Source organism: Halichoerus grypus, chromosome 7 (assembly GCF_964656455.1).
Source record: "Halichoerus grypus chromosome 7, mHalGry1.hap1.1, whole genome shotgun sequence".
NCBI classification, from domain to species: Eukaryota; Metazoa; Chordata; class Mammalia; order Carnivora; family Phocidae; genus Halichoerus; species Halichoerus grypus.
The window spans coordinates 123,315,735-123,326,517 of NC_135718.1; the positions used below are offsets into that span (position 1 = coordinate 123,315,735).

Sequence of the window (10,783 nt, forward strand, 5' to 3'; positions counted from 1 at the left end):
GAAAATGTTTGTGAAGAAAAATCAGGAGCACCCGGGGGAAGCCTGGATGGCTCAGTCGGTTAAGCGTCTGCTTTTGGCTCAGGTCATGATCCTGAAGTCCCAGGACTGAGCCCGGTATCGAGCCCCGTGTTGGGATCCCTGCTCAGGGAGAGTCTGCTTCTCCCCCTTCCTCTGTTTCTCCCTCTCCCTCTGATCCTCCCCCTGCTTGTGCTCTCTCTCACTCACTCTCTCAAATAAATACAATCTCAAAAAAAAAAAGAAGAAGAAGAAGAAGAAGAAAGAAAAATCGGGAGCACCTGGTATTAGATTGGTCACAGTTGGCAAGGGAGAGGGAGGAACAGCAAGTTACTTTTAGGTTTCTGTCTTGTATGTTGGGTTAGATGGTCATGCCATTTACTGCATTAGGGAACACTAGGTGAAGGTGAGACCAGAGAGTGGAGATGACTTCAGCCTCCTCTACAGAACTAACTACATAAATTGGGGGCCAGTGCAAAATGAAAATGTGGGGCCACTTGTTCAACAATTACTAAGAATCTCAAGGCAGGAACAGCTGAGCAAGAGCCCTTCTAAGTATGGGACCCTGTGCAATGGCACAGCTATTCCACACTAGTACTGATAATAACTACGCTAATACTCTATTAACTACACTAGTTATTCTAGGTAGTCATGCAGGCAGAGCAGAAACTGCTGTGTCCTCTGGGTGGCAAAGCCTCCAACACCTGGTGTGTCCTGGCCCCTGTACACCAAATTTCTCATGTGAGAAGTCACAGATCACAGTGTCTGTCCCCTAAGGAAAATCCAAATTGCTTGATTTGGTGCCCCAGTTGCACAAAGGGGAATTCCACGTTGGCTGTCCAAAGATCAGCCCTTCCGCTGTGGTTTGCAATGTCTGCCGGCCACGATCCTAGGACAGGCACCCAATCCAGTTTGCATAACTCTTGCTTGATTTGCCCTAGGGGTGGCCCCTACTTGGGCTCTTTGAAACTTCTGATCCACCTGGCCCATATTCTGAAGCAGTGCGGCCACAAGGCCAAAGTCAGAGAAGCCCAGAGGCGGACAGAGCCACAGAGCCCTGTGCCCCAAGGCCCCCACCCAGCCACACTTGGGGTTGTGCTGTCAGCCTCTGTGCTGTTGCCCAGGCCTGTTGCAGCATAGCAGCTGAGGAAGCTTCTGTCCAGGATGCTAAGGAAGGTTATTCAAGGGAATACTAGAAATTTCAAGCTGGGGAAACCATTGTACATACTAGATGTCCCAAGTAAGAAGAAATGAAACACCCGTTATCAGCCCTAAAATAATAACAACTAATGGGTGAATGGAAGCCAAGGCCCAAGGGGATTCTCCATCAGGATGTCATTTGTCTGTCCCAGGTGGGCACCATCCCACCTTCTCTGCCTGTTCCCTCCTGAGTGGCCCTTCTTGCCAGGCAAGCTAGTTGAACCCTGAGTCCAGCAAGCCCCCATTCCTTAGCTTTCCATTTGTGGCTCCAGTGGAGCCCCACAGGGCTCTTCCGCACTCTTGGGTCTGAACTGTAGAACTTCGGCCAGGTGCAGAACAATGACACCAGGAAGGCTGCCATTTTGCTGAGCACAAGGGTAGCTGGAAGAAGATTCCTTATAAGTTCTTGTGCCCTTAGATGGGACCCTCAAAATGTATTTACACAGTGCTCACGCATGGGCGGAACACACACACACACACACACACACTGGCAGTGCTGGACCCCTCTGCAGCTAAAGTAGTGAAACTCACAGAGGGAGCTTTCTGGAAAGATTTTTAGGATCTCCTGGGTTGACATGCCTTTGGACTTTACCCACGTCCCTTCTCCCTGGAATCTTGCAACAATAGAGAGGAGAACAGGAAGGCAAGAAAAAGCAGGCTCTAGAGGACATGAGTGCTGTACATAACGTGAGCCTCAGGCTTAAGTGAGACCAAAAAATATAATATCCTTCCTTTTTTAAGCCATGATTAATCAGATTTTCTTTCATTTGCAGCTGAATATAGAAATACGGGGATATTCTGGAGCAGGGGTGGAAAGGGGGAGATACTTCCTCTCCCACAACCTTCTGATTCCCCAGAGAGTCCTTACTGGAAAAAGTCATTTAGATTCAATTTAATGATCATTTTTTAGACCCTGCTATGCATCTGAACTTGAGGGAATATTGGACTCAGGCCATTTGCCCTCATGGAGCTCACAGTGATCAGTGGCATTTGAGTCTCTTGAAATCCACAGAACCAAACGGTGCCCAGAATGACAGTCCATCATCCATAGATGCCCACTCTCTCACTTCCTCCCCTACAAGGGCTCTTCCCTTGTACTAAAACCCAAACTCAAACTTCCTATAATGTGCAGACTTTGACATTTATGTCTCAGATGTGACTATGGGTTTAGGACTTTTCCCAATGGATTGTAATGACTTTTCAAATGAACTTGAGAAATAGAATGATGCCTATTTTTCTTATTCTTGTTGTTTTGTCAATATAATAGCAGAGGCTCTTAGCTTTTCCCAAGACGGTCATCCCTATTTTCTTCTATCATCTTGATGTCAGTCCTGTATGTTGATAGGAAAGATACTGGTATCGCCATTTGTTACTTAAGGAGGTGCATCAGAAAATTTGCTATGGTTATCTTTGATCCTTTAGATTCTGAAATTTTGAGATGAGAGAAGACAGTGATTTCAAATCCGTGGGGGAAAAATCAGTTATTCAACAAATGGCTTGAGGTCATTGGCTTCACATTCCAAAACAAAGAAGTCAGAGCCCATACCTAACCCTACCTAATGGCTTATGGATTAAAGAAAGAAATGGCTTTTGCCCACCTCCCTTCCCCCTGCCATCTTGTTCATGTGTATGTGCATGTGTGCATTTGCACATATATTTCACATTATAAGAAGAAATTGTAAAAATGCTAGCCCGCCTCCCTGAGGTGCTTCCCTATCCTTCTGAGTGCTTGCCTGTGCTCAGACCAGCCTCCTTCAGGTTACTTCCTCCAGCCCTGGTACACGCTCATCATGTACTCTGCTATGCCCATCCCAACATAGAAAAGAGAAAGCTGCATAGCTGGCACCTTCTTCCATGGACCAGACCCTGTGCTTGGCACCAGGTACACAAAGGATAATAAAATAACATCCTACTTCAGGGGGCTCACAGCTGAGAACCTCAGATGACAACAATGTCAGATTGTGGGTTTAGTACCGGAGGCAAGTACAGGGCATGGTGGCAGAGAAAGATAGGAGGGGTCTGTGCTGCCTGGGTCAGGGAGAAGGGCCTCAGCGCTTTACCTGGCCTGACTCCTCCATGCAGAGTCTACACCCAGAACACCCAACTCAGAAAGGCGGTCAGCTCTATGAGCTAAAGCAGGCACAGCTCAGGAAACCCAGGAGACAAGAGGAAAGGAGAAGGGTACAAGGGGTGAAAACTTAGCTCCTCGGCTCTTATCTCTGCTTCCTGGCAGCAAAATTCAGTCCTACCAAGCCCAGTGTGAATCAGCAGGAGCAAAAATTTCTGCCTTATCTCCACTCTTGTTTCGAAAACGTTTCTCCCTTCATGATTCTTAGGTTTTTGCATTGATACTCCCCAGATTACTGGAAGGGGAGGCCACAGCTCCCTGATCCTGACCCACAAGGTACATCCACAAGTTCGGGCTGGACCCTGTCATTTCTTTCCCCTCAGACTCATTCCAGACTGGCCTTATTGGAGGTGGAGCAACCTTCCTCACTACATCTGGCTCCCCTACCTGCCCACCCTCAAACACACACACATCCACGTGTGCAAGGCCAAGACAAATGGCTAAGACTTCTTCGGAAGGGGGAAGGGGCAGGTAGGAGAAAAGAAAGGGGTCTGCTGTCCAGCCTTCTTGGAATCCTGATACAATTTTCTTGTTATTTCTATTTCTCCCACCCCCCACCTTTCAAGTGTAAGTGTCCAAACATAGAAGCTCACAACTAAAAGAAACCATACGGACTCTTCAATCCAACCTTATCATTCCACACACTGGGGACGGTGTAAGTAGTAGAGTAAGGAGCATGGCCTTGGTGTCAGGTAGACCTGGGTGCAAAGTCTGACTCTCTCACTTAGTGCCCATGTAACCTTGTGCAGGTTACTCAACAGCTCTGTGCCTCAGTTTACTCGCTATAAAATGGAGATGATAAGGGTCACAGTGACTGGCAGGTGCCAAGCTATCAGTAGGTGTGGATTACTCTTACTAACTTCCCCCAAGTACTGGGACAGCCGAGGAGGTAATGACATTGATCTGAGAGTTGAAATGAACTCAGGGCTAGAGAAGGAGCCTGGAGTACATCCTATGGCCCTGCTTGTCCTGTGGGAAGCTGGCCTCTGCAAGAGGACATCCTGGAACATAAAATGAAAGAACCAGAGGGATCTTTGAGGATATTTAGCTCACCCTGGTTCTCATTTGGGGAAACTGAGGCTCTTCCCAATTCAGCAAGGAAAAGCCTTGGGTATGCAACCCAGGTTGGGGAGGGGATCCAATTATTTCTCAACTCCAGTACGTTCTGGAACGGTCAATTTGTCCACGTCACTGTGACCTAGGAACACGCGAATGGAACCCACAACTGTGGGCCTCTGTGCACAGAACAGCTGTTCACCCCAGGAAATCAACTTTTTTTTTTATTAAGAAAAGCTGGAAAGTTATTTTAAAACAGAGAGAGAGGTAGCTCTTCCTAAAATAGCTGTAATGCAAAAGTTCATTGTTCAACAATCCCTTTCGCTTACAATGCAAAAAATTAACAACTTTAAGAAGTTCAACGAATGCAAAGTTGGAGAGGTCTAGGGAAGTGAGGGGCGTTAATCAGAAGAAAACGTTGCCAGGAAATCTGACTCTGTGGCTTTTTATGAATGGGGAGGCCTCACCGCACCCACAATATAAAAGGGGGACACAGTAGGTGAAGGTCTACACATCAGGGGCTTGCTCTTGCAACACCAAACCACAAGGCAGGCTCTCAGAAGGCAGAGCTTCAGCATGCCCAGCCCAGCGCTGCTGTGTTGCCTGGTCCTCCTGGCCGGGGTAGGAGCCAGCCGACACCAGAGCGCCCTGTCTGAGGACAACTGCACCCACTTCCCAGCCAGCCTGCCCCACATGCTCCGAGAGCTCCGAGCTGCCTTCAGCAGGGTGAAGACTTTTTTTGTGAGTATGATGCCTTCCTGTCCTTCCTTCCTTGCTGGGACTGCCTCCACCAGGCATTCTGCTAGAGCTCTAAGAATCCTCCCTCTTGTTCACTTCCATCCCCAGCATCCATTTCCTTCAAACTGAAATTCTTTAAGAGTCCCAGGTCAAGCCAGAGGCTCAGTGAGTTCAGCTAAGCCCAGTGTTGCAGCAAAGGTGCAGAAAAAGCCACCTAACAGGTCAATGCACTAGGACTCCCATGCTTAGAAACTTTTTATAAAGATTCCACTGGAGCTCAGTTGGCTGGGGGAAATCACAAAGGGTCTGACTGAAGATGAAGATGTGTTGTTCCCCATCCCTTGTGGCAGGAAAACATAAAGAACCTGGAAACCTGCTGGTTGGGGAAAGCGCCGTGCGGGGAAGGGGCGTGGGGGAAGCCTGCTTTAGGAGATGCTTCCCATCTCCAAACAGCTTTCAAAGCTGCAACTGGATGTCCACAGTGGGGAGAAAGACAAGCAAGGAGCCCCGAAGTGTGGGTGGGCAAGGGTGGACCCTTCGACCCTGATTCGGCTCTGCAGAAAGGAGACCAGGACCGAGTCAAGCATCTGCCGTGGCTTCAAAACCTGGCAGAATTTTTAAAATAACTTGATCCTGAGGAAAAGGACCTGATTGAACTAAGGGTTCCAGCACTGCCGAATGTCCTGTTTTGAAAATTTCCTTTCCGTTTTGGGGCCAGGCTGCACTGATTAAAAATTAGAAGCTCTATAAATAAGAGGGCATCAGAGAGACATTTCCTCAAAGGTCAGGTTCATTCTCCCTTTGTCCTTCTTGCAGCAAATGAAGGACAAGCTGGACAACATGTTGTTGACTGGGTCCTTGCTGGAGGACTTTAAGGTAACCTGAGGAGGTGTGTGGGAGGAGAGGGTGCAGCGTGACTTAGAGAAGGGAGGCCTCCGGGAGCAGGGTCTGCTTCCTTTGCTTTGAAAAGGAGAAGTGGAAATATCTTAACTCAACACACAGCCAAAGGGCTGTCCTGGGGGGTGGGGAGAGAGAGGTGGCTGGTTAAGAAAGGTCCCTGGGGACAAAGCTGTCCTCTCAAGCTAGGGCAGCAGCTCTTCCTCCCAGTCACCGTCCCCCCAACTCTGGCTCCTGCCCTTAGGGTTACCTGGGTTGCCAAGCCTTGTCGGAGATGATCCAATTCTACCTGGAGGAGGTGATGCCCCAGGCTGAGAACCACGACCCAGACATCAAGGAACACGTGAACTCCCTGGGGGAAAAGCTGAAGACCCTCAGGCTGAGGCTGCGGCGTTGTGTGAGTGCAGCCGAGTTCTTTCCCTTGTGGCCCTCGGGCTGAGTTCTTTCCCTTGTGGCTCTCGGGCTGAGTTCTTTCCCTTGTGGCTCTCGGGCTCTTCCTGAAACCCCGCTCACACCCAGACGCAGAGACAGACTGGCAGGAGCACTCTCGGAAAGGCACTAGAGTTCCATCTCTTGCTCATTTCTCTCTGAGCAAGGAGTGGGGGAGGCTGCTAGGCATTTACATGTTTGCAAACAGCTTTCCTGTTATTTGTGAGTCATTTGTGGGTTATTAACTACTCCCCTCTCTCTTTATGAAAGGGGTCCAGAGCTTCAGTCTGGGCTCTCTTGTCCCTTTCGACCTTGACTCCAGGCCCAGCCAAACGGGCCAGGAGGCAGAGTCCCTCGGAGAAGAAACTCCACTTACCTCTCATTCTCTACCTTTTGAAAGCAGAGCTCTTAAGTGGGGCCCAACTGACTGACTGGACTTTCCTTGGCATTTTAGAAGAGCCAGGGAGCTACTCGCCCCCAGGCTAGTGTCTCTAAACAATTCCCCAGGAGAAAAAATTTCTCTAACTGAAATGATCCCCTCGCCACTGGTTTCCTCGGGGCATCAGTCAGTTGGTCTCTGTTTGTAGAATGGGACTCTGCAAATGTTTTGGTCTGCATGACTGAGACTGCATCTCTACTCCTCGGGGACTTAGAAATGGTCCCTGTGGCTGGACCTGAAGAAGAGGGACAGGATAGGGAAGCAGAGAAGGACAGAATGGCTGGCTCAGCACTTGTCAGCACTGTGGCATTCAGAGAGGAAGCTCCAAGCTCCAGATCCTGGGTTTCCACGCAAGCTTTGCAAACGCCTCGGAGTGGCTCCTAGAGAAGCACTTTTCATTTCCCTGGGCTGTTTTGTCTCTGTCTAGTGGGCAAGGGTGAGGTGGGGCTCAGTTCTCCCGAAGGAGCTACGGGGCTTAGGTATCCAAGATGAGTCTGGCCCCTTCTTCATGCTACTGGCTTGTCCCCCAAGTGCTGTGGACACAGGAGCTGGGAGCCCATGGCATTAACACTTTCTCTTTTCCTCCACAGCATCGCTTTCTGCCCTGTGAGAATAAGAGCAAGGCGGTGGAGCAGGTGAAGAGTGCCTTTAGTAAGGTAAGTGGATGGTGGCAGAAGGGGCTTGGGGACCATGACCTCTACCCACTCCCCAAGTTGGCAGGTGCTAAGCAGGCCCCGTCCTTCTCTTGAAGGGGGTGTGGGAACCCAACAGATGGTGTGACCTCCTCAGCCAGTGAGGAGCTGCTGCCTCGCTTATATTTGTTTTCTGTGAAGTGTCTTTGGGGGTTTCTAAATGACTGTTCCCCACCTTTGCAGGCCTGTGGGTTGAGCCAGTCAGCCAGCCTGTGAACGCAGTGAGCTAGATGCTGGGGAGAGTGACGAAGGAAACAGAAAGTAGCTTGTTGGGAATCTAGACTAAAGCCACACGTGCAGGAAGCCAACACGTGAATGCACACACACAAACACACCCAGGGGTTCAGCCGGAACTCCCCAAAACTCTGAGCAGGAAGCAGAATTCTCATTAATCTAGAGTTGGTCCATACTCACTTTCTAGCTGCCATTCACACCTGCCAAGTGCCTCAGAATATCAGCTCTCAGATCCAATGGGGTTTCAGGCTTCCAACTGCCCGTGAACTGCTCGACCCCATTTCCCAGAAGCCATGCGGTCTATGTCCTCTTTGTGGGCTGCAGACAGACGCTGGGCAGGGTTCCAATGTCAGGAGCCATAAACCCCCTGACAGTAGGCCCGAGGAGCAGGGCAGGGCCTGTTCCATCCATTGGTGAGAGGGCATCCACATAAAAGGGCTCCCTTCACTCCTCTTACCGACTTGCTTTCAAAGCCGTTCCTCTAACATCTTCTCTCCAAATTCTGAATAAGCATCATGTGAGCACATGACCTTTAAAATTGTTAAGGCATCATTTTGTAGACTGTGCTTTAAAAAAGCGAATGTTCCTCTTGTTACTTGCTAGCCATGCTTTAGACGAATGCATAGCCTTTCCCAAGACACTGGGCATACCCTCAGCTTCCTAGAGCCTATCCTTCACCTCCTGACTTACGAGAGCAAGTATGGCACCTGAGCCCCAGAGTCATACCCATCCAAGCCAGGGACCCATTTACTCACTTAGATGGGGCTTTCACTAAACATTTCTTATCTCCCTACACAGCTCCAAGAGAGAGGTGTCTACAAAGCCATGAGTGAGTTTGACATCTTCATCAACTACATAGAAACCTACATGACAACGAAGATGAAAATCTGAAACAGGCTGGGGAACAAAACATCCAGGATGGCAACTCTTCTCAACTCTAGGACATAAATTGGAGATCTGCAAAATCCCATCCAGGGATGGAGGAGAGCTGAACAACTCCGTGGAGAACCTTGCTGTACCTCTCTCTTAGAATATTTATTACCTCTGATACCTCAACTCCTATTTGTATTTATTTACTGAGCTTCTCTGTGAACTATTTAGAAAGAAGCCCAATATTATAATCTTTTTCAATATTTATTTTTTTCACCTGTGTGTAAGCTGTTTTCATAGGGTGATACCCTGTGGTATTTGAGTATTTTAAGATAAATTGTAAGTTATATAAGGAAAAAAGTGTTTCTTGGCGGGGAGTACTGAAGCTTCCATTCCAAGCCTGACCATACTGGATGGCTGTTGAGCTATTTCCCTGACCTCCCTATAATTTCTCTTGTCCCTGGGCCTGGGGCTCCTAGAGTGTTAAAAAGACTCTTACCCTCTGAGGAAGAGAAACTAGGGAGCCCCTTTGATACTTAGTATTCCAGTGGCTCAGAGGAATTCCCTTGACCTCATTCCCCAACCACTTCATTCTTGAAAGCTGTGGCCTGCTTGTTATTTATAACAACCAAAAGTTGGTTCTAATAGAACTTGGTTTTAACTAGAAGCAATTCAATTCCTCTGGGAATGTTACATTGTTTGTCTGTTTTCAAAGCAGATTTTAATTTTTAATAAATAAATGAATCATTAAAATCATGTTATGGTGTCAGTTGACTTTCTGTTTGACTAAAATTATTCCCTCAGGGACACCTGGATGGCTCAGTCAGTTAAGCGTCTGCCTTCAGCTCAGGTCATGTTCCCAGGGTCTGGGGCTTGAGTCCCACATCGGGCTCTTTGCTCAGCATGGAGCCTGCTTCTTCCTCTGCCTCTCCCCCCACTCCTGCTCTCTCTATCTCAATCTCTCTCTCTCTCTCTGACAAATAAATAAATAAAATCTTTAATAAAATAAAATAATAAAATAAAATAAAATAAGATAAAATAAAATGATTCCCCCAACATTTCCAAGATAGACGAGAATAGATAAATGAATTCTGCATTCCAGAGAAAGCAAGTCAGCTACCCTTTCCCAAAGAGGAGGTAAGTTCCAAATCTGATCAGAGGAAAAAACTATTTCCCTTCAAAAGCCAATAGCAAAAACTACCATTGTCTTCCCATAAACTCAGTCCTTTAAGAAATAATCCTTAAACTCTTAAAGATCATGCTGATTTTCAAGACTAAGGATGACATTCTGTAGATACCAGAATTAGAAAGATAGGCAGATGACTTTTTCAGTGTTTTTTGTCTTTGTTTTCTAGGGGTTTTGTTTTGTTTTGGGTTTTTTGTTTGTTTGTTTGCTTGCTTGCTTTGTTCTGTTCCGCTTGGTTTTGCTTCTTCAAGCCCCAAAGGTCTGGGTGAATACTAATCTACCTGGGTTGTTGTGAAAATTTGGACAAAGAGCTAACATGGCTGCTGGCACTGAGAGATGGTCCCTATACACGTTTGGTTGTTATTGGTATGCACAACCTACCAAGTCCTCCTTGAGTTAAGATCAGAGGCCCACCCAACAGAGTAGAATATAAGCAGATCAGCCCACTTGATAGAATACCCAAGGATTCAAGGCACTGCCGTCCCTTCTGTTCCCTCCTTCAACCACCAGACTAATGTGAGATTGGCTTCTGACTGCGGTCTGTTGGGAGGGGCACGGTGGCTGGGGAAGCCCTATTCAAAGCCCCGTGACTTGAAGAAGAGAGAGGGAAACAGTGGTCTGAGTAAACACTGATCACCCTCACAGTCTGCCCAGGCAGCCCTGGTCTGGGGGAGGATGGGGGCTAACTGGCTGTGGGCAGTTTTTCTGTAAGGCCTGACTCACTTCAGTTAAAGTAACCATAGGAAGGAAGTGGGAAGCATCAAAGCTGAAATTCTGAGATGAAAGGTTAAGGTTAAGAGTGGAGGCTAGCAGAAAACCAAGAGAGAGGAGTGAGGCTCTACGCCAAGGCCGTCTGTCTATACTGAACTGGAGAAGCCGTGAGGTTTAGGCAGCTAGGG

At 48.0% G+C, this 10,783-nt stretch overlaps 1 protein-coding gene across 1 annotated transcript; it reads left to right on the forward strand.

Moving 5' to 3' along the window:
- The first annotated feature begins 4,975 nt into the window (after nucleotides 1-4,975).
- Nucleotides 4,976-9,354, forward strand: IL10 (interleukin 10). Its single transcript, XM_036118214.2, has 5 exons — nucleotides 4,976-5,140; nucleotides 5,954-6,013; nucleotides 6,279-6,431; nucleotides 7,493-7,558; nucleotides 8,627-9,354. The coding sequence occupies exons 1-5, from the start codon at nucleotides 4,976-4,978 to the stop codon at nucleotides 8,717-8,719; spliced, it is 537 nt and encodes a 178-aa protein (XP_035974107.1). The 3' UTR covers nucleotides 8,720-9,354.
- The last annotated feature ends 1,429 nt before the right edge of the window (nucleotides 9,355-10,783 follow it).